General features: G+C 52.1%; 1 protein-coding gene across 1 annotated transcript in view; it reads left to right on the top strand.

Annotated features, from left to right (window-relative positions):
- The window catches only part of IGSF21 (immunoglobin superfamily member 21), a 246,211-nt gene extending 223,350 nt beyond the window's left edge, over positions 1-22,861 (top strand). The window contains exons 5-10 of the mRNA XM_066265155.1: positions 8,833-8,948; positions 11,516-11,990; positions 20,897-20,982; positions 21,391-21,583; positions 21,830-21,868; positions 22,629-22,861. Of these exons, the coding sequence (XP_066121252.1) occupies positions 8,833-8,948; positions 11,516-11,990; positions 20,897-20,982; positions 21,391-21,583; positions 21,830-21,868; positions 22,629-22,702 (983 nt within the window). The 3' untranslated portion in view covers positions 22,703-22,861. The remainder of the gene's footprint in view (positions 1-8,832; positions 8,949-11,515; positions 11,991-20,896; positions 20,983-21,390; positions 21,584-21,829; positions 21,869-22,628) is intronic.
- Positions 22,862-23,675: the final 814 nt, after the last annotated feature.

Here is a 23,675-nt window from a genome sequence, read left to right as displayed (position 1 = left end):
CACACCCCATAGATTTCATCTCTGCAGAAATGGCACCTATCTGGGCCTGAACACATTTGCTCTATTGCTACATAAACTACAATGGCATGGAAAGGGTTGAGGGAGCCTCACGTGGTGTCCACAGACAGGCTGCCTCTAGCTAGCAAACCCCAGGTGCAGGGTGGGTCTATACGGGACTGGCAGCCTAGAAGGCCAATCAGAAAACTGGGAACACTGACAAGAAGCCAATCAAAGCATGAGCAGAAAGTTGCCCGGCTGCGGGGGCAGGGTGTGGCACACAGGGAGTCAGAGAATCTCAGGAGAGCTCTACGTGAGACCCCTGTGCTGAGGCCTGAAGAGGTGCACTGAGGTTTGCCCTCCCTGCACCTTGCTCTCCCAGTCAGTAATAATTTTCACTACTGTTTACTGAGCACCTACTATGGCCCAAGTCCCTAGTTCACATAACACCACCATGGAGGGGGACTTGCTATTTCTATTTTAGAGGTGAGCAGAATGCAGCTAACAGAAGTCAAGGTTCCCACGCTGAACTTGCATTAGAATCTCCTGGTGGACCCTACCCCATCTTAAGGGTTTCTGATTCAGCAGGTTTGGAATGGGGCTGAAGAATTTGTATTTCTAGCTCTAGCCTGAAGCTCGGTTGGTTGGAGCTACGTCTGGAAGCTCAGAGGTTGCCGGTTCGATCCCCAGTCAGGCACATACAGGAAAAGCTCCATGTTCTTGTCTGTCTCTCTTTCCCTGCGTCTCTCTCTCTTTCCCTGCGTCTCTCTCTCTCCTCTCTCTTTCAAAAAAGGAAGAAGAATTTGCGTTTCTAACAAGCTCACAGGAAAGGCTGATGCTGCCAATCAGAGACCACACTTGAAGACTTAGTCTACAAAATAGCATTAGAACACCAACCCAGATCCAACACAGAAACTGTGCTGACCTCCACACTGCCACCTTAAAAGTGTGTGTATATGTGTGTGCGCGCGTGCGAGTGTGCATGGTATTATTTCTTCATCAGCAGCGGTAACGGAATAGCATCCCGCTCTGCCCAGCCTCACCGACTCCACGGCTCGCAGGCTGTCCCCCCCCTCCAGCCCCCGCCCTGCTCCCCCAGAGCAGTCAGCCAGAGCCTCCAGTTGGGTTGTTAATTTTATCTTTCACCACTGCGAAAGCACAACAGCTGGCAGGGGAGGGACGAGGCAGGTGAGTGGGTGCTTGCAGCCAGCTCCCCGTGGAGAGGGAGGCGGGCGGATGGATAATGCCTGCAGCCACTTGGTTCTCTCGGTCTCTCCTGACACCCGCTTCACTCAGAAAGGCCCCCATCTCCTGGGAGAGAGGGTCCCAGGCAGCGGCCACCCACAGTGGCAATGACCTAGACCCCAGATCCCCCACCCTCGCCTTTGCATTAGCACAAGGCTTCCCACCGCTTTCAAGTTGGAGGGAGCAGTGGGCTCGCTCAGCAGCTGCCACATAAAAGGGCCCGCTGCAGCCCATATAAGCACAGACGCCGCTGCGTTTATCTCTCCTGTCACTGATGGCGGCTCCATTTGGGGGCTCTTTGTCAGAGTTTTTTTTTTCCCTTGGCTGCTGTTACTACTCAGTTCAATATTTAATCTTCCCATAAACCAAAGAGTTGTGCTTTTTCTCTTTCTCTTTCTTGCTGGAGTCCCACTCCCACAGTGAGATCTGCCTCCTGCTTCTGCAGAGAGGGGCATGGGTGGGGCTGGAGATTTTTCTCCTTCCAAATTAGGCAGGAACTGGAGAGCAGGTCACTTGGGTCATCTCCCATCCTCCCCCAACTCATGGCTTATTCACCTGACAAAGTTTTACTGAGTCAACTCTTGTGTCCGGACTTGGGATTCAGCCATAGACAAAAAGAGTGTCTGCCCTCGTGGTGCTTACATTCTGGTGCGGGATATCGGAGAAAGAGACAAGGATGCAAACCGATGCATGACACAATTATACATCCATTAGGATGAGCTCCAGGAAGAAATGACAAAGTGCTGTGACAGACAATAACAAGGGGACCGAGCTTAGATTGCAGGGTGACACTTGAAAGAGGAATAGGACCCAGCCATGCAAAAAGCTGAGTAAGGATTTCAGGCAGAGGAAGTGATAGATGCAAAGGCCCTGGGCTTGGAACAACCTTAGCGTGTTCATGGACCCCCCTGTCCCCAATCTCAGTGTGTTTGAAGCATGGTGATGTGGGGAGGATCAAGACAAGGCTTGATAGGGAGCAGGACCCACAGCATCTCAGTGTTTTGGGGGCATGCCTTCTGCAAACGGGCTACACACCTGCCTGTGCCAGGAAAAATGAAGGAAGCGGGAAAGCAAACAGGAATTGAAATCAAATTCCGGTGTGGCGGGCCTGTACTAGCTCTGAAGTTAGTTTGAAAAAAGACAAAGCTCTAGCCTCCAGGGAGCACACGGTCTAGTGGAGAAATGGATGTGGACCCAGGATAGAATGACAAACATCAATGAGTGTGACAGGAGCAGGGTACTCCCAGAACCCAGAACATAAGCCCTAATGAAGTCTGGCAATGTCCTAGGAGACTGCCTGGAGGTGGCAACACCTAAAGCCAGCTCTGAAGGATGTGGCAGAGATACCTAGCAGAAGCACTGGCATGTGCAGGGCAGGTGAGCCAGGTAAAGAAGGAAGCTTAGGCAGCTCAATGTGGCTGGAGCAGGGAGGGCTTCCTGGAAGAGATCCTCCTTTGAGCAGTATCTGATAGAAGCAGAGAGAGACTAGAAAAGAGGATGGGAAAGAAAAACTGAGATGTGGGACAAAAAAAAAAAAAGAAAGAAAGGAAAAGAAAGAAATTAACATAAGGAACATGGATGCACATTTATATTCATGGACACTTTTATATTAAGAGGGCGGTTTTCTTTTTTTCTTTTTTTGAAATATAGTGTAATGACTAGGAGCTGATTGAAAAGGAAGGCAGTCAATAGAGCAGGCATGCTGAGAGGAAAGAATGGATTTTTGCAAATAATATAATTTTGAACTTGTCTTTTCCCTTCCCTCCCCCTCCCCCAAATCTAATTGATTACCACCCCATGATGAATGACTCTCAGAGCAGAAGTGTGCTAAGCACCACCATAAAGTGGTATCCAAGGAACAGGACAGATTACCCCTTCCTCCAGACAATGGCCATTCAAAGGAGAGAACGGAACTCTCCTATACGTCCCGCTCAGCCAAAGGATGGGTGTGGGCAGTCGGCGAGGTAATATACATAAATAATCCCTTTCTGTCTGTGCAGCACTTTGCTGTCCGTACAGAAGGCTTATGTTCCGTTTCTCATTGCTTCTCCTCTCAAAAATTCTGGAAGCTGAAAGTTTGGCAGGGTATGTTTTATTGAACCCATTTAAGAGTTGAGAAGACTGACACCTGATGGAGGGGTCGAATGATTTGCCCAAATTCCCATGGGAAGTCGGTAGCAAAGCCTGAGCTGAAACTTTGGTGTGACCTTGTGAGAGCCAGGACCCCGGCGGGAGTTGGGGTGAACCTCATGTTGAGAAGAGAATTTAACTCTAGTAGATACAGTTATGCACAGGCATGGGGCGGACCTCTCTTTCCAAGAATTCCAGGATCCATACAAGAGTAGGTTTGTGTTCCCAAATTGTAAAGACCACGGGATGAGCAGAGATCATGCGTTAGCATGATCTCCAGAGTGAATCACGCCAACCAGAACCAAGTTCTGCTTTCACGAGAAAGGAGAAAGGCAGAGCAATATGTCAGAGTTAATTTCATAAAACTGGTCACCAGACCATCACCTCACTGTGTTGATCTGAACTGTGGAGTCTAAAATACCAACTCCTGCCTCCCCTGATTGGCTGTGAACCAGACCCGATGCAGATGAGCTGGGACATGCAGCTGTGTCAGATGCAAAGCCATGTTACCTTCCCTGCTACTAGACAAAAATCAAAGAAACTTCTAGCAGCAAGCCTCTTTGCTTGAGGCAAAGACAAAAATAAACTGGGAAGTCCACTGACTTGACTTGAGGTTGTTTGCAGGAGAGCTTATGGCAGTGGCCTCTGTTTGACCGTGAAGGTGAACTTGTAGACTGGAGGGGGGGGGTGCTCTTCCTACTGCCCAGGACTGGGGTTACACAGTGTGAGAATGCGCCCGGTAGTGGTAGGCAAATCCTGAAGCTCTGCCCACGCTGGGTTCTTCCCGCCGCTATGACTACTATTTATTCTCTCTCCAAGCCACATAACGTGGGCCTGGCGTCTCTCCCCTGCGGAGGGTCCTCTCGGGTGCACAGTGCGCACCCCCAGGAGAGCTTGTTCTAGCACACACATCTCTGAAGGCACGGTCTCAAAGTCCACAGAAATGAGGCACTGGTGGTGGGTCTGTTGGACACTGTCGCAGAAGAGCTGGGGAGAGATTAGTGAGCCAGGGGTCTCGGCTGATGACTCTGTGCCCGTCTCTGGCACCTAGATCACAGCCAGGTGACTGCTTTATACTGCTCGCCCCAGAGCCTGACTTCGAACTCGGCATTGTGCTTGTCTTTATGCCTATGCCTGCGGCTGGCCATCTGCCTTTGACTGGACACTGCTCCTGGGCCCATGGGGTCTGTTTCAGGATGGGCGCATAAGGGGGCTGCTCGCTTTGACCTTGGGCAGAGACGGTAACAGGGATGGGATGGAGATGGGGTTGAGGTTGGGGTTGGAGAAGGGATGGAGACAGAAATAAGGATTGAGGCTGGGATGGGGCTAGAGATAGGTGGTGGGGAAGAGACCAGAAGTGGGGATAGGATTGGACAGGGGGACGGGCGTGAGGATGAAGGTGGAGAATGAAATATGGAGGAGAAGGGATGGAGGTGAGGATGGAGGTGGAAATAAGGGTGAGAGAGGTCATTGGAAAGGCTAAGAGTAAAGGAAAGCTGTCGATGCCAAGCCTACAAAGCAGTGAGTTGGTTGTGGAGGAGAGAGTGTTGTTCTTAACCAAAGGAAGGGAAAAGCTAGGGGGAAGGGGAGCGGGTGATAGTGACATGTGGGGTGAAGCATCCTTAAGCAGCCAGGGACGCCCGGGTGTAAGCAGCTCCCTGCCTGCCTGCACTCGGGGCCCTGTGCCGGGCGAGGGGCAGTGACCCGGTGACTTCTAGGACACGGCGACTGAGGACCGTGTTGAGGGGGGCGTGTGGGAAGCCCGGGCTGACCGTGCTGAGATTAGCTGCTCTGCTGTGTCATCGTCCATGTAACTGAAATCTGTTACTGTCTTCTGAGCTTGCTTAACTGTACATATTGCTAACACCTGCTCAGAAATATAACGAGGGATGGGAACACAGCTCCCAATCAGGGTCTGTGTGGGTGGCATGCATGACTTGGGTGCAGATTGCCAGAACGGGGATGTGTGCGCGCACAGATGTGTGTGCATGTGCGTGTGCGTGCGTGCGTGCGTGTGTGTGTGTATGTGTGTTGGGGGGAGCACCCGTGCTATGCCAAGAACCTTGGCTTGCATTTGGAAAACCTGGGTGCCAGTCTGCGCCATTGACTCACAGTGTGACCATAGGCAGCTCACTCCCTCTGTCTGACCCTGGTTCGCTTACCTGCAGGTGGAGGGTCTAATCCGGGGCTGTGCGTTGGAAATGCGATGCAAGCCATGTGTGTAACTCTTAAGTTTTCCAATAACCACAGTGGGAAAAGTTGTTAAAGGTGAAATTAATTTTGATAATATATTTATTAAGTTCAATATAGCCCACATGTTATTTCAGCATGTGACCAATATGAAATATTAATAATATAGTTGACATTCTTATCACAATTGTCTTCAAAATGTAGTGTGCATTTTATACTTACAGCACACCAGAACTTGAAAAAGCCACATTTTGAATGCTCAGTAGTCACATGGGGTAGGTGATCACTGTAACCAGGCAGTGTCAGTCCAGGGAGGGCATTGCTGGTCCCCCCATCACACTGTGAGCGCCTGGACAGAGACCAGGTTTTATTATCCCAGCCGGTAGCAAGGAGCCTCAAAGGAAGAATGTTAGTAAATAATATTGCTAAGATATGCAGCTGACACGTATCGGGTGCACTTTTAAAACCCCGTCAGGTACCACCCTGTTGACTTCTCACAGGTACCCTATATTTTCATTTCACAGATAAGGAATTTGAGGTTCAGAGAGGTTGAATAACATGCCCAGAGTCACACAGCTGTCAAGTGGTTCAGCTGGTCTCTGAACCCTGAATAGTTGAGTTTAGAGCCCACACTCTTAACCATTGTCCTGGACTACCTTCCTGTATTCATGACACAAATAATATTAGTTAAACTTGCTAAACTCTATCACAGGCTTAACTATGTGCCAGCAGTCTTGTAAGCATCATCTCATCTCAAAGCAATCCTCTAAGGAAGGGTCTAGGTCCCTGCTTCCTGTTTGCTCAATGAAAGCAGGAGAGAATGAATGAGTGATTTTGAAGGTGCCCCCTGCCTAGAGCTGAGCCTCCAGGATTCTTGGAGGGCATACTTACACCGGTACATATGCCACCCTGAGCAGTGCCAGAGCTTTATGCCAAACTCTAATTGGCGTGGGCCTTAATTTTTGGGGCAAACGAGTTAAGTAGAGCCACTCACAGGAACAGTTTTGAAGGGACCTGGACTTAAAGTATCTGTGGAAGTTGAGATGTCCCAGGTGAGTGTGTATATCCGGTCGCTACAGTATGTAGTTCGGGCTCAGGTACCAAAAGATATGAGCTCCTTCCTTCTTTCCAAAGATCCAGGCGACACAGCTTCCTGTCACAGAGTTTTAGGCTCTGGGCCTGGGGCACGTGGGTTCACATCCTGACTCCGCCAACCCAGGCAAGTTGCTTCACCCTCTTAAGTTTCCTCATCTGTAAAATGGGAATCCATAAACCCACCTCCAGGACTCACGGTGAGGATTAAACGAATTAACACCGGCGAGGGCTTAGAACGGCTCAGATGCGTGAGCCACTGTTGGCTCTTAAACTGCAGGATCCCGGCTTTCAGCCGCGTTCTAGAAAAGTTAGATTTGTAGAATCTGCAATTTCTGTGTAATTGGAGCGTTGTGGTGTATTTCTCCCCCCTTGGAATTTCTACCCCACTTACCATCTGTTTCATCCCATCTTACACTTGATTACAATTCTCCACCTATTGTTCTGCGACTGTTTCCTGTTTGTTTCTCCTGCTGACAGCACGTGGCGGCTTCCTGAATGAATGAATTAATGGTTCGTACCTGGCTTCGTTTCCCCAGACCTTAAAATAGAGTTGCCAGGCGGCTGTCGCCCCCGCCAGGAGCTGAGCGGAGCTCCTCATCGCCCTGTCTGTTTCACCACCGGGTGCCTACTGCGAGCGCCTGGCTCCATGCCCCGCACCTAGTAGGTGTCGGGAAATGTTTGTCGAATTTAATTAAACTTACCTGGGGGCGAGAACCTCCTGCTGGAAGGAAAAGCCCACCCAGGCCTTTTCATTTTTTCTGCTTTCCTCGCTGCTCAGGACCCATGGCCGGAGAAGCCGGAACTGATAGCCTTTCCCGAGTAAAGGTCATAAGACTTTGGCTTTTGTGCTGCTGATTAACAAGGGGGTTGTAAATTACAAGGGGAAAGAATAGAAGAGATCACGAGGAGCGGGAACATTCCTACCTCGTGCTAAGACCTTTTCTATCGATTTGTCAAATATGTCTGCCAACTACAGTTCCCATTTCATACACTGGGGAACTGAGGCCCACACGGTTTTTGGTAACTAGCCCAGGGACATGGAGGTGGCGGCAACGTAGCTGGGGCTTGGACCCAGGAGTGCCCAATGACTCCACAGGGGCCGGTTCCCGTACCCCACAGCGCCCGGAGCACTGGCTGTGGCCAACCAGCCAGGGGTAGCCGGGGAGGAGAGCTGGGAGGTGAGCTGGGAGGAAGCAGGACCAACCACAGAAAGGCAGCTTCTGGAATAAAGGGAAAGGGTGAAGCCTCCTGGTCCCCAATGCCTCCCAGTGTCCTCTCCTTCTCTCTGCTGCCCTCGCCATGGTCTAAGTTATCTGTCTCTGTCTAGCCCAAATTCTGTTTCCAGCCTCTTCAAAATGCAGCGCTCAGATCATGTCACTGCTCTGGCGTAAAGCTTTCAATGGCTCCCTACTGCTCTCGGGACAAAGAAGGAAAACTCGGGAGCAGTGGTGTGCTTAGTAAACCCACTCTCTTGGGCCGGGGCAGGAGAGGGAACAAACAAGCCCAAAAGCCCTGATTTGTAGCTCTGACTGATCCCCATGGTGTATAGAAACCCACCGGGCCCGTTTCAAGCTAGCAGTAGTTTAACAACTGGTTCGTAAAATTCTTGGAAATGTCATCATGGGCTCTCAGGAGCCAGCAGGAACCTGAGCTGCCCTCAGCCGCCCTGTTCCGTGCCCTGCACGTCCCCCAAGCCCCACCGGGCACCACATCCCCCTGGCTCCTTGAGTTGCCACCACCATGGCCCGCCTCCCCTCCCCTGCCCCCAGGCTTTTACACATGCGGTTCCTGCCACCTGTCATACTTCTCCCACGTATGCTACTTCCTCGGATCACAGCACAGTGGGCCTTCCTCAGGCTTGGGCAAGGCCCCTGTACACTCTGTTGTGCCCTCTCGGTACCTGGTGCACTTAGCTTAACTGCGTGGTGCCTTGATTCATGCCGTCTCGCCCAGCGGGCTGTGAGCCCCGCGAGGCAGGGCCCTCTCTGTACACCCAGCGGGGACACCGTTCTCACTGTGCGTGAGGACAGCGGCTCCCTCTGGAGTTGGGCGACATTTGCCCCCACCCCTGCCCAGCACTCAGTATGGGACCTGGCCTCTCTTAGATGAGCAATGAGTTTTTCCTGAATCTTCCAGTTAAGCCTTTTATCTTTTTGTGCTTCCCTTTTGGGGTAGCTCCTCCTACCTCCATCGAAGTAGTGGCTGCTGACACGCCAGCCCCCTTCAGCCGCTACCAAGCCCAGAACTTCACGCTGGTCTGCATCGTGTCCGGAGGGAAACCCGCACCCACGGTGAGTACCCCTGGGGCGCCCAGTCCCGCCTCAGTCCCTGCCGGACCTCCCTCCTGTGTGGCCTGTCCAGCCGTAGGTGTCATCATGGTCCCCACTCTGCATAATGAAGGAGAGAGGGAGTGATCTGCGTAAGTTAACTTTGCCCCATCTGCCTGGGTCTGACCCTGCCCACTCAGCTGACCTGCCCAGGCATCCACATGGGTCTGTTGCTCCCGGTATCCCGGCACCAAGAACCCCCACTTCTGCTGGAGCCTGGGGTCCTAACCTGCACAGGATGGTCCTCGGGGAGCCCAGCATCGTGCTCACCCCTACCCCAGTTATGGAGCAGGATGCAGGCACGTGAAGCCCCAAGGCGGGAAAGGGACATCTCCAGAGTCACCCACAGTACTCATGACAGAGCTGGGACTCAGGTCCATGTCCTCCAGCTTCAAGTCCAACGTGGAGGGAGGAAGGAGGAAGGAAAGATGGAGGGAAGGTAGGAGAGAGAATCCCTGTTTTGGCCGGCTCCTGATAACAGCCAACCTCACTGCTCTGCTGAGGTCTCTCTGCCCAGTGCCTGGGTTATTGTCACAGCCGATTCAGAGGCAGGGGCAGAGGTGAGAGCGGCGGCTGGAGCCGGGTTCCAGCCGAGCCCCGCCACACACACTGAGTCACCGTGAGTGGGAGCATCTCCCCTCTGCTTCTTGTTTCTGTGAGGACGTCTAGGGCTTGGACAGTGTTGAAGATTTTTCAGCTTTTTAAATAGCAGTAGGACCAAATGCAATACACAGAAGCCCCACATATAAAAGTTAAAAGTGGAAGAAGGGCACGTCGCCTGTACCGATCCCTGAAGCAGTCTGTGGAGTCCTTCGGGTTCCACGGAGCCATCCTGGGGACCTGTGGGCTGCACGCTCCCAGAGCCCTTCTAAAGTTGACATTGTGTAACACTGTAGGACTGGACCAGGACAGTGCTTCCATCACTAGGATCGGGGAGGAGTGGCTAGGTAGAGTTAGAGTTTAAGGTGGAGACACTAGGCATTCCAGACCCTGACTGTCTCACTGACATGGTCCAGTGGGGTGACCTGGGGACCCAGGACAAGGTAGTAAACAGATGCAGAAAGACCCAAGACAGGGCAGTGGGCAGGTGCACACAGGCCCAGGTGCGTGCAGGGGGCAGGTGTGCAGAAGCACAGGCGAGGCAGTAAATAGGTGTTCAGAGACAGGCCTTTCCCTCCACCACATCTGTATTCTCAAGGAGACAGGTGAACGGGCATCTTCAAAGCCAGCATTGGTGAAAGGCAGACATGGCCCCAACTTTCCCCCTTTGGACCCCATAAGGAGGTCAAGCCTCCCTAAAAATCAAGCAAGTTGATCTTTTTTCCCCCAAAGAACTCCTTTCCCAAAGGGCCCTAAGTTTCCTCACAGCTCTGGAGGTTTAGGGAAAACCCCCTCCCTCAGCCTGCTTGCTTCTGCCATGGTGATAAAATATTAAAATATACAGAGTAGAAGACATATATATCTCTCTCATATATATGTGTGTGTGATCCTCATCTCCCCACATTTCAGGCATCTTTACCGTTTGTCTAGAAGGTCAGAACTTGAAAGAATTCTTTTGATATAAATTACAAATGTGCTTTAAAGGCACTTTTCAAAAGAGAAAGAGAGAACAAACCCAAAGCAGGCTATTATGTGCATAAGAGATTCTTCGTTGGAGCTATAAACTCTGACAGGCTCCCCGCACTGCACATTTCATTTACCCTGCCCCCCCATCCCCGCCTCTCCTCTGGCATCGGCGTCCCCCTCCCCCCCCCCCCCCCCCCCCCCCCCCCCCCCGCCTGCACCCGCGACCTGAGAGCTGCTTCCTGCCCTCTGCTCGCCCTGTCTTCCATCTATTTATTTATCTGATTTATTAAAACTACACCCAATCCACACAGGCCTCGGGGCGCCTGTACCAAAATAAAAAGACAGCAAATTAAATTAAATGCCGCCTCTCAAAACTTAAGTTCCCCACTAACAGAGAAAGCGAGGAGACGCTGGCTTCCGCCTCCTCCCCGGCACCTAGCTCGCTCCCACGCACGCACCTGCTTTCTGCCTTGTCTCCAAACGCTCAAAGCAGCCACATGCACGCTGCACGGAGATCCTCCCTTCCTTCTCTGGCGTCTCACTTCTCACTTCATCCCCCCCCCCTCTACCCACCACCTTCTCTCTCATGCAGGGGCCACCCCTTGGAGCCCAGGCGCTGCCAGGCTGTGCCCAGGGCCCTTCTCTCTGCTCCCTGTGTTTAGGCATACCACAGCCCCAGGAAGTAGTTGCTCTTATTCCCTTGTGCAAGTAAGGCAACTGGGGCCCAAATTGGCTCCCCAGCTGGTAAGTGGTGGAGAGGGGCTCAGCCTGTGCCACCAGGGCCTGCGTGTCCTCACTGAACGGAGCTGACTCAGTCTTGGGGTGCTGGAGGACCACCAGGAAGGCCACCAGGAAGAGGAGGCTCTGGGAGGACTGGCCTCCTGCAGCCATATCCTCTGAGAGCCCACTGGGAGGTCTAGGTCATTGGCACAAACTCTTTTCTCATGCCCTCCTTGTAATTTCAGGTTTATTTCAAAAGAGACGGGGAACCGATCGATGCGGTGCCCCTGTCAGAGCTGCCGGTTGCGAGCTCTGGCCCCCTCCAGGACAGTAGGCCCTTCCGCAGCCTCCTGCACCGTGACCTGGATGACACCAAGGTGCAGAGGTCACTGTCCCTGATGGACACTGAGAACCGGGGTGGGCGTCCCTACACGGAGCGCCCCTCCCATGGCCTGACCCCAGATCCCAGCATCCACCTCCAGCCAACCACCGAGAACATCCCAGAAACGGTGGTGAGCCGTGAGTTCCCCCGCTGGGTCCACAGCTCCGAACCTGTCTACTTCCTGCGCCACAGCCACACCCCAGGCAGCGACGGCACCGTGGAGGTGCGTGCCCTGCTCACCTGGACACTCAACCCGCAGATCGACAATGAAGCCCTCTTCAGCTGTGAGGTCAAGCACCCAGCCCTGTCGATGCCCATGCAGGCAGAGGTCACGCTGGGTAAGGCTTGGTGGGTGGTCTTCTGCAGGCCCCCTGCAGAGCTGGTGGGGGGTGGGAAGCTTTGGAATAGGTTCTCTGGGCTTTGGCCACCATGGAGATAGGGAGGAGATGGACCAAACTGGAGTCAAGGTCAGGCACAGAGGTCGGAATCTGGATTCTTAAGGAGGTTTGCAGAGCTGGATAGGAGAACATAGAAGACTCCAGGGAGGCCAGGGGAGTTTGCTGGGTAGGGTCAGGAGCATGAGCGGTCATGGGAGTTTGGGCCATCAGGATCAAGAATATGGATCAGTGACCCCGGCTGGTTTGCTTAGTGGATAGAGCATCAGCTCAGCATAGGACATCCCAGGTTCAATTCCTGGTCAGGGCACACAAGGTACGTGACCATCTGCTTCTCTCCTCCTCTTTCTCCCCCTTTTCTCCCTCTTCCCTTCCTGCAGCCAGTGGCTCTATTGGTATGGCCCCGGACACTGATGGTAGTTCAGTTGGTCTAAGCATCAGCCTCAGGCTCTAAAAATAGCTTAGTGGATTCAATCATTGGCCCCAGATGGAGGTTACCAGGTATATCTTGGTTGGGGCTCATGTGGGAGTCTGTCTCACTATTTCCCCTCCTCTCACTTAAAAAAGGGGGGGGGGATATGGATCAGTGTTTGAAAACATGGAAGGTTTTCAAGATTGAAAGAGGAATGTGGAAAGCATAGGGAGGCTTTCTGGATGAGTGAAGAACACAGAGTTGGTTGGGACTTTTCAGGGAGAGTTTCTGAGTCAGGTCACAGAAAGGTCAGGGAAGGTTTTCTCTGTCACAGTTGGAAACATCGGAGGTCACAAAGACATTTTCTGTATGAAATGAAAGACCCATGAGTTCAGGGGACAGTTACTAGGTAAGGGCCATTGACAGGGCATGTTGGAGGCCTGCTGGATCAGGGTCAGGGAGCTTTGCCAGGTTGGGGCCAGGAACACAAAGGACATGGAAGGATACCACTCTAGCTTAGACTTTTAAGTACAATGACAACCCTGTCATCTGTGGGAATGTGGGAAGTGGACACTACCAGCTCAGCCTGAGAACCTGCTTTCTCTTGCCACAAAGCGCCAACTCGGGGTATCCCTGAGCAGTTCCCTAAGATCTGACTCCTCCCCCTTATACCTCTCCTTCCAGTGGAGTTGAGGCAGGGAGAGGGAACACGTGGATTCTTCTCTACCAGAAATACAAGAGACCCCTTGAGCCAGTTTTCATACTGACCTGAGGGCAGGGGCAGGGATGGGCACCCTGACCCTGTACTGGTTCTCTCTGCTTAAAGCCCTTTGAACCTTGACCGGCAGCACCCGGAAGCTCTTCCTGGAGCCCACGATGCCTGGGCTTGTCCTCTACCTCTCCTGCGGTGGTGGGACTGCATGGAGCCATCCTCAGCTCCTAGCCTGGGTCCCTTGTGACCGAAGACTGAGCAATGACTGATGAGGGTTGGGACTGCACCTATGTCAAGGGGTTCGAAGGGCTTCTCTGCTTTTCAACTGGTCCACCAGAAAACTCAGAACCAACTCTACACCAAATACCCAGGGAAAGAATTTTATGTACACATAGCATGTGCTGTGTGCCAGGAACATTTGCAGGGTTTATCTCCTTTATTCCTCACAAGTAGATATTTACCATATAGTCCCATTGTATGGAGGAGAAAAACTGAGGCTCAGGTTGGTAGAGTCCCTGTGTCTTGTAAGTAGCAGAACTCTACTGGTGCCTTCTTCACTTCCCACAATGCCAACCACCGAACACACCAGCCCTAGAGAAGACATCCTTGGCTAGCTATGGGGTTAGTTTCCCTTAAGACTCATTAAATGGCCCTTTGATTCCCACAGACCACCTACCCAGATAAAAAGTAATAATTAGGGCTAACATTTATTAGTTCAAGTAAATACTGAACACTTACTATAGACCAAAGACTTTTGCTCATCTCATATTAACCCAATCAGTAACCCAATTACCCAATTAGTAAGCCTCATGAAAACTCAATGAGGCACTATTATTATCCCATATCACAGATGAGGTAACTGAGCCCCAGGAAGGTTAAATAAGTTGGTGAAAGTAAGTGGGAAAGGATTCAAAGGCAGGCAATGGCCTGGTTCACCCCTTTTCACCCCCCACCCCAAGCCAGCAGGACATGGGTATGCACAGCAGGGAAGGGAGAAGAGGGGGACGTAGCAGGACCCTCAAGGTGAAGAGGCCAAATTGGGTGGGGGAGCAAAGCCACCCTGGGCTGCTCCCGGTCTTGCCTCGGCTGCTGGCAGTTGGTGAGATCTCAGTCCTCTTCGGTCTCTGAGCCTCAGTTTTCTGACCTGTTGAATGGGGGGGGGGGGTGGCAGTAGTAACCTCATAAATGTTTGGAGCACATGGTAGGAGCCGGGCTCTGCAGAAGATGCTTTCCCTACAATATCTCCTTGCATGTGGGCAGTGAGGCTATGATGCAGTGAAACATGCGATCATTATTTCCATTTCATAAATGAGGGGACCCGGGCTTAGAGTAACTCTCCATAGGTCACCCAGCCAGGTCTGTCTGACCTCAGAGCCCACGTTAATAAACACTGTGTTCTACAGTCTGCCTGGCGGGACTGCGGTGAGGACCAGTGGAGAGCCGTGTGAGCCCGAGGGTCCTGAGTGAGAGTATACACCTCATACAACCAGGCAACCTGCATAGCAGCACGAGAGGGAGACAGTGGGATGGAGGAGATGACCTTGGGCATAGAATCTAATCACGTGATAAGGGCTTTAAGGTCAGGCTAGCGGGAGTCAGGGCATGTCTCCCTGTGATGGCCCTTGGCTCCCGTTGTCCCCTTCGCCAGGGGTGCTATCCCCTACTCAGATGCTACTTCTCCCCCAAGACGACGAGTGACTATGTGGGTCCCAGACCCGCTATCTCAGTCAATGGTAACTACGTTCTCCCCACTGAACAGCTGAGCCGGAACTCTGAGGTCACCCACTTTTTCCTTTTTTCCTCATATCCCACATCCAAGCCATCACCGAGCCTTGGCAACTCAGCCAGAAGATGCTCTATATCTGCCTCATCTCATGGCTGACCCCCCCAACCAAGGCACCATCAGCTCATACCTAGATTATAACAGTAGCCCCCAAACTGAACTTCCTGCTTCCCTGTGTGCCCTCTTCTATTCTTCACCCTGATTGATCCATTTAAACTATAAATCCGATCATGAACCACGTACACACCCACCCCAAACTCTCTAAAGGTAGACAAATAGGTTGATGGAACAGAATAGAGTCCAGAAATAGATCCTCATATATACACTCAATTGATTTTTGACAAAGGACCCCAGGCTGTTTAGTGGGGGTAGAAGAATCTTTTTTAACAAATGACCCTGGCTGGCTGGCTGGTTTAGTGGATAAAGCATCGGCCCAGCATATGGACACCCCGGGTTCGATTTCCGGTCAGGGAACACAAGAGAAGTGACCATCTGCTTCTCTTCCCTTCCCTCTCCACTATCTCTCCCTCCCCTCCTCGATTGATTTGAGCATCAGCCTCGGGCACTAAGGATAACTTGGTTGATTAGAGCATCAGCCCAAGACAGGGTTGCCGAGTGGGTCCCAGTCAGGGCACATGCAAGAGTCTGTCTCACTGTCTCCCCTCCTCTCAATTAAAAAAAAATATGGCCCTGGAACAACTGAAGAGGCACGAGAAAAATGGACCTGGACCCTTATCTCGCATATACACAAAATTAATTTGAGATGAATCAGAGACCTAAATGTAAAACCCAACACCAGAAAGCTTCCAGAACAAAACACAGAAATATACCTTTGTAATATTGAGGTAGGCAAGGATTTCATAAAGAGGTCACAACCAGCACTAAATGACAACTTTAAAATTAGTGAATTGGACATAATCAAAATCCCAGTCTTCTGTTCAGAAGAAGATAATTTTAAGAAAATGAAAAGACAAACTATAGACAGAGAGAAAATTCTGTAAGTAGAGATATATGACAAAGGATCTGTAGCCAGAATATATATAAAAAAATTACTACAGATTAATGGAGACTCAATTATTTTTTAAAAAGATGATCTCCAGCTGGCCAATAAGTATATAGAAAGGTGCATAACATTATTATTCAGCAGGGAAATGAAGACGAAAACCCCAGTGAGTTATCATTTCACAACCACTAGAATGGCTAAAATAGAGGAGACTGACAATAGTAAATGTTAGCGCAAATGTAGAACAATCAGATCCCTCGGACCTTGCTGGTGGGAGTATAAAACAGTACTCCTACTTAGAAAACTGGTGGTTTCTAACAAAGGTAAATATACTCCTACTTTGTGGTCCACTCTTCTCAATCCTAAGTTTCTACCCAAGAGAAATGAAAGCACACATCCACAAAGATTCGGACATGAATGTTCACATCAGCTTTATTCATAACAATGGCAACAAAAACTGTGAGAAATGCAAGTGTTCCTCATTAGGAAAATGGATGAAAAAACTGTGGCATATTCATTCAGTGAACTAACTACTTCTGATCAGTATAAGCGAATGAACTCCTGAGACATGCGACAATGGGGGAGGAACTCAAAACAGACTGAGCGAAAAAAGCCAAGACAGCAAAGAGTGCATACTGCGTGATTGCATTTATATGAACTTCTAGAACATAAAGCAAATCTCTGGTGACGTCAATCAAAACAATGTTCACCCATGGAGAGTGGAAATTGAAAGGAGGCATAAGTGAACCTTCTGGAGGGATAGGAATGCTCTAGATTTTGATTAGGATGGTAGTTACACAGGCATTCCCAGTTATTAAGATTCATGAAATTGTCTACTTAAGAACAGTGCAGTTGCCTGTGCGGCTGCCACCACAGTTAAAGCCAGATCCCAGTGGTGCTCATCTGACCCTCCCCTCTGCTCCATCTGCTCCAGTCCCAGGGTCCGCCTTATTCTTCCTTGAATACGCCCAGCTCAAGTCCACCTTGGGGCCTGCACTGACTTTTCTTTCTGCCTAGAATAATCTTACCCCGATAATTCTTAGTCCCTCTTTCATTCAGGTCTCTGTTCAAATCTTCTATTCAAATCTACCCTATCTCAAACAGCCCCTTCACCCTGGCCCCATCCACTCCTTGCCTTGCTTTGCTCCCCGGCACTTTATTCATTTCCATCTACACGTATATTATTTATCTCCTTATTTCTCAGATTCCCCCACTGGGATTTAGGTTCCATATGGGCAGGATCTGTAGCTGCCATGTTCACATGGTACAGGACTCGGAACAATGCCTAGCAGATTACTTAACGAACATTTGTTTTAATAACAATTAATGACTACTTTTCTGGGTTGTTGTGAAGATGAAATAAGGCAGTGTGTCGGAAGTGCCTAGCACCGTAATAGAATGAGTGCTCATTAAATATAACCTACTGTGATCATTCATCGTTGTATCTTCAGCATTGCCCTACATAATGACTGATACGGATTAGGTGTACAGTAGAGAACTAGGTGGGCAGAGCCAATGAATGAGTGGATTGGTAGGTTTATGGGCAGATGTAGATGTGTGGATGGATGATGGATGGATGGATGGATGGATGGATGGATGGATGGATGGATGGATGGATGGATGGATGATGGATGGATGGATGAGATGATCTGGTGGAATGATGGATAGATGTATGAATAGAATGAATGAATGCATGCATAGATGGATAGATGGATGAGTGGGTGCATGGGTAAGTGATGGTGTCAGTGATCACCCAGAATTCCTGGGAGGAAGCCTAGAGAATCTTATCCATGAGATTTCACAGATCTGTCCTTGCAGCAGAATACTCAGGGGAGGTAAGGAGGGCAGCTTATGTCAGGATCTCTTACAGCCTCCCGAGTAGACACCCACGACTTTACTTTCCACATTACTGCCTCGTATCTCCTCCCCCACTGTCATTTCAGAACTACTCTGCAAATAAGGGGGTGGCCTATGTTCCCCATTCTCAGGTGGGAAAACTGAGGCCTGACAAGTTGAATTGACTCATGCAGCCAGAGCATGGAAGAGGGAGAGCCCAGGCACTGAGAGCATTCCCTCAGGCCCTCTCAGTGTGTGTCCTCGGAGCAGGCCAGGAGGCCGGGCAGCTGCTAATGGTTTCCCAGCGGTGGAGGAAGTGCCAGGGGCGAGCAGCTGGCCTGGCTTCCCCAAGCCACCTCTTGATACAGCAGTGAGGGCGGGGGCAGAGGGGCCATCTGCTGTGAGACTCTTGTGGCTCAGCAGCTGCCAGGATGAGCTTAGAGAATGGAAGGCAGAGCAGACCCCCGCCTGCCCTGCTCTGCCCCTGAGGGTCAACTCCACATAGGAGCCCCCAGGCCTGCAGCTCAGGCAGCTGGGGTGTGAGGGCTGGCGGGGGGTGGGTCTGGCTGCTCAGTGGGGGGAAGGTATCAGTTCTCCTTCTACTCCACCTCTGGGCTCCTGGCTTCCCTCTGAGGACCTACACGATATTAAGCTTGTTTCTGCCACTTCCTTATTGTGCGACCTCGGGCGAGACACTGCCCTCTCTAGGGCATTTTATGGCCAGGCTTTATGATAACCTGTCACTAAGCACCAGGATAGGTCCTACGACGGGGTCTAGTGCACGTTAGGCACCTGATAAATGTCGGGGCCTTGGTCAGCATGCCGGAGCCCCAGCCGGAAGGAAGGAGAGAAAGCCTTCAGAAAACAAGGCAGTGAGGAATCTGACCCGGAAGGGGAAAGGTGTCTAGGGTTCATGCCTCTCCCGAGCAGGTGTGCCCTTCTGCGCCCTCTGCTGGCTGCAGCCGGATAGTGCCGTCCCAGCGGGACAAAACTAGCAGACAAAATAACCCATGAGCCCCATGAAGTGCTTTCCACCTGCAGACCCATCTACACAGAACTGGAGCGTTCATCGTCAATAAAGAGGGCAGGGCCCTGGGTTGGCTCAGCGGTAGAGCGTTGGCCTGGCGTGCGGGGGACCCAGGTTCGATTCCCGGCCAGGGTACATAGGAGAAGCGCCCATTTGCTTCTCCACCTCCCCCCTCCTTCCTCTCTGTCTCTCTCTTCTCCTCCCGCAGCCAAGGCTCCATTGGAGCAAAGATGGCCCAGGCACTGAGGATGGCTCCTTGGCCTCTACCTCAGGCGCTAGAGTGGCTCTGGTCACGGCAGAGTGACACCCCAGAGGGGCAGAGCATCGCCCCCTGGTGGGCAGAGCGTCGCCCCCTGGTGGACGTGCCGGGTGGATCCCTGTCGGGCGCATGCGGGAGTCTGTCTGACTGTCTCTCCCCGTTTCCAGCTTCAGAAAAATACAAAAAAAATAAAAATAAAAAAATAAAGAAGGCAGGAACATGACTTGAGCTCCCCTAAGCTTTCGTTCCCTTATGGGGACAATCTCAAAAGGTCGAGAGGTTCAGTGAGAACACAGTGCCGGCACTCTGTCCACCTCCAACAAATGTCAGCCCTCGTGCCTCACCTCCCTATAACCCTAACATCCAGGGCGGAGGGTAGGCACTGGTTGTTCCCATGTTTCCCCTTTGGCATTTAGGGAATGCCAGGGGAAGAGACTCGTCCAAGGCACACAGAACAGAGCAGAACTCTTCTCTGTCCCCCAGGCCAGGATTCCTCCCTGGCTGCTACCTCGCCTTGGCAACCCTTCCCCCCGCACTGCGGGCCCAGCCCTTCCCACTCCATGTGGCACTTCAGATGTCTTGCTTGTGATTTAATTAATAGTTCTTTGGTTTCCTTCTCAGAGAATGAACTTGGATGACCTGGGAGACCACCCACATCGGCCAGTTGTTCTGGTTTCTGCTCTGAGAGTCTGAGTGGGAATTAGAGGCTAGGGGAGCAGGCAAGGGCAGACGGGGGAGGGCTCAGGACCTGGGGACAGAGTTTTCTTCTCTGCCATCCCTGGAAGTTGTTCACACACAGTGACACAGAGCATGGTACTGTGATCAAAACCCTAAGGCCTTCCTCCAGCCCAGGAAGCGCTGCAGAATCTGTCCCAGCTCCCAGCCTCATTACCTGGCCAACCCTTTGCCTCAGTGTCATGCATGCCCTGGCTGTTCCCTCCGCCAGGAACCCTCCCCGTGAGCCTCCCGTCTCTGCTGAAATGTCACGTCCTTGGAGGAGGCACTGACCACTACTCACCCCTGGTCTGATTCTGTGCATAACGCCACACCCCTTGATAGTTTCTTGTCTGTGTACTTGTGTGCACATCAAATGTCTCCCCGATTAAATTGTCAGCTCGGGTCCACAGGCACTTGGTCTTGTTCAACACTGTGTCCCCTGCCCTGCCCCGAGGCATGGCACGTGGTTGGCTCACTCATTCCTTGTTGAAAGAATCAATGAGTGAGTGAATGAATGAATGAATGAATCTGGGGGAAGGAGTCCTGGCCTGAAAGTCAGGAAACATGGAAAGTTGGCTCAGTGCTGACCTCTGTGTTACCCATGGGCTTCGTTTTCCCAATCTGAAAACTGCGGATGGACCCAGTGATCCCAGTGGCTCGTCCATCCTGATATTGTCTGTTCACAGGATAGCAATGCTCTTGGGCATCTTGTCTCCAAGCTAGAGATGTAAGGGGGCTTTGGAAAAGGAGTGCAAGGACATAAAAAAGACAGGCAGGGAGGACAGAGACCTGAGGGAAATAAATGACTCCCCCACACCTTGCCTACCCAGGGCAGAGACCATGTTCTGTGCACCGTTGACTCCCCAGGTCCCAGCCAGGGTCTGACTCATTGCAGGGGCTCGGGGAATGTGTGTGAATGAACGCAGGCAGGCAGGCTGGGATGAATGAATGAATGAATGAATGAACACCCAGAACTAGACTAGAACTGGACTGGACCCTTCTCTTCCATTTCCCCTGCCCCTCTATTCCTTTCCTTGCCCCATATCCCCTCCCCCACACATATATGCGTCTCTGTGACCTGGCCCTTCCTCTCCCTACAGTTGCCCCCAAAGGACCCAAAATCATGATGACGCCCAGCAGAGCCCGGGTCGGGGACACAGTGAGGATTCTGGTCCACGGATTTCAGGTCTGCCTCTCCCTGAGCATCTGGGAGGGTGGTGGGAGGTGGGAGGGGCACCAGCTGGGCACCAGCATTCCTGGCGGCATGCTCCGAGCCCCTCCCCTTGACCTCCAGCCCAACCGGTGGGTCTCAGCCTGCTTATCTGTGTGAAGGCAAAACTGGTTTCGTTGAGGAGTGGCGAGAGGTGCCTGCGTTTCCGCTTACCTGCCCAGAACTCGGGAGCAGACAGAGCTCAGGGACGTGACATTCTTTCCAGGCCCAGGGTCCTCTTCCGCTTGGCGTTCCAGGCGGCCCCTCCTCACCCAGCAGATGAGAATGTGTTGCCAGAACCGGCCAGGCCATGGCTCGGACCCCTTCCTGCTCTGACAGGATGGGTCCTCTTGTGACCAGGCTGTCCCCTGCTCTGGCCAACAGAACGAAGTCTTCCCGGAGCCCATGTTCACCTGGACGCGGGTCGGCAGCCGCCTCCTGGACGGCAGCGCCGAGTTCGACGGGAAGGAGCTGGTGTTGGAGCGGGTTCCCGCCGAGCTCAACGGCTCCATGTACCGCTGCACAGCCCAGAACCCACTGGGCTCCACCGACACACACACCCGGCTCATCGTGTTCGGTATGCGGTGCCCGACTGGCGATCGGGCGGACCACCCAGGGACAGGCCCTAGCTGACACTGTCCCGAGGGAGAGGAAGCAGAAGCAGAAAGGGCCTAGGTCATCTAAATGTGCCTCCCCCACAGGGGCAGTGTGTCTGCACTGAGCAGTACGTGTGATACCGCACAGCAGGCGCAGGATAGAGGGGCGCTCCCAGACCGCATCGGAAGCCGTCACCCTCTGATTCTCTTTCTGTTCCTTCCCACAGAAAACCCAAATATTCCCAGAGGAACGGAGGACTCCAACGGTAAGTCTCCATTATCATAGCGTCCTGCTTAAAAGTGTGGTTTTCAAGGCTCCAGGAAGCTCTGGTCCCAAACCTCCCGTTGGCTCACCTTGCCCCTAGAGGTTGTCCGCGAATTCGCTGAGTCTGGGTCAGTGTGGTCAGGAGTGGGCACTGAGACAATAAACGTGTCACAGCACCCCAAAGCAGTGGCAGGGATTTCCAGGGACTAAGTGTGTCCCCAACACCCTCCACAGCAACTCTAATGTGTTTACCTCAGAGAGCTCAGCTGCCCCGGCCCCAAGGAGGTGTGTCTAGCATTGACCAGGGGGTTGTGTTCTGGGCCCTGGACCACTCCACTCCATAGCGCAGTTGGGAGCACAGATGAGGCTCTGCTAAGGCCCACAGGCTTCCCCTGACCTGGACACCACCCCTAGGGACCCAGAAACCACTCCCAGGCCCACCAGCCCCTCTGTTCCCAGACTGGGCCCATCTCACAGTTCACAATGGAGGCCCCAACTCCTGGTTCTTATTAGAGGGTCCTCATGGCCACCAGTGAGCTTGATCTCAGACCAGCGGGCCCAGGGAAAAGAAGGGGTCACACACAGGTGGGACAGGAAGCAGAGCTGGGATTTGAACCCATGCATCCTGATGCTGAAGTCCAGGCTCTTTGCTGGGACCTTTGAAGCTCTGCTGTTCCCAGGCTCCACACCCCGCCGAGCCCATCACAAAGCGACGTAGCGGGCCTGCAGGCCCTGACCCTGCCCCCTGCTGCCCCGCACAGGTTCCACTTCCGGCCCCGCTGGTGTCCGGCTCACCTTGGTGCTCGCCCTGACAGTGGTCCTGGAGCTGACGTGAGGACGGCCCCGGCTCCCGCCTCTCCACCTGGCACTGACATCTCCGCGATCGCTTTTCATTTCTTTTCTAAACTATTTCCAGTCTTGTTCTTAGTCTCCTCTGTCTGTGTCTTGGCTTCTTCAGTCGGTTTAATTAAAACAAACAGAGCGATTTTCCCCACATGGGTCTGTGGCTCCATATTTTTTATTTGTTCTGTGGCAGACTCTGGGCGTCCTCTGGCACCCAGCGTTGGGATGGGCACTGGGACAGGGGGAGGTGACGAAGGAGATGGAAGACATGCTTCTCTCTGGATGAGGGGTGGAGGTGCAGCTCACTGTCTTACCCAAATCCTAATAGCCAGACATACAAAGTGGCCAGAGACACTCAGGAAGTTAAAGGTTCCTCAGGGCCAAGTGCAATAGTCAGTAGTTGTCACAACAATGCTGCATAACAAACCAGCCTACGTCTGAGTGGCCTACAACGACAAGCATTTATGATTATGTTCCTGTTCAGGATGAAATGGTAAAGCTAACCCAGTCTGGGCATGGTGGGCAGCCTTGCTTCAGGGAACAAGTCGCCTGGACTAGACTTCAGGCTGTGGGTTGGGCTCAGGTCTCCTCCAAAGGTATTGGCTCTGGGGCTCAGGCTAAGAGGGCAGTGGCTATCTGGCTACCTGACATTTGATCCTCTAATGGTGAATCACCAAAGCCGGAGAAAAAAAAGAAAAGAAACCCAAACTATGCACCCACCATTAAGGTATCATTCTGTCATGTCCATGAACACTTCCTTAGCCAAAGGAAGTCACATGGCCAAGGCCAACATTAGTCAAGCACACATGTAAGTCAAGGGTAGAGGTTCCCAAAATTTCTGCTCAACCACTATAAGATTCCCTGTACCATTCAGTTATTAGCTCTGAAGGAAAGAATGGGTCATTATGAGGGATGAGGTTGGCCTCTCTCATCTGTGGCCAAGCCAAGCCTTAAGAGTCACCAAG

This window comes from Saccopteryx bilineata, chromosome 3 (assembly GCF_036850765.1).
Source record: "Saccopteryx bilineata isolate mSacBil1 chromosome 3, mSacBil1_pri_phased_curated, whole genome shotgun sequence".
Classification (NCBI taxonomy): Eukaryota; Metazoa; Chordata; class Mammalia; order Chiroptera; family Emballonuridae; genus Saccopteryx; species Saccopteryx bilineata.
This window is presented reverse-complemented; position numbering and strand designations above follow the sequence as displayed.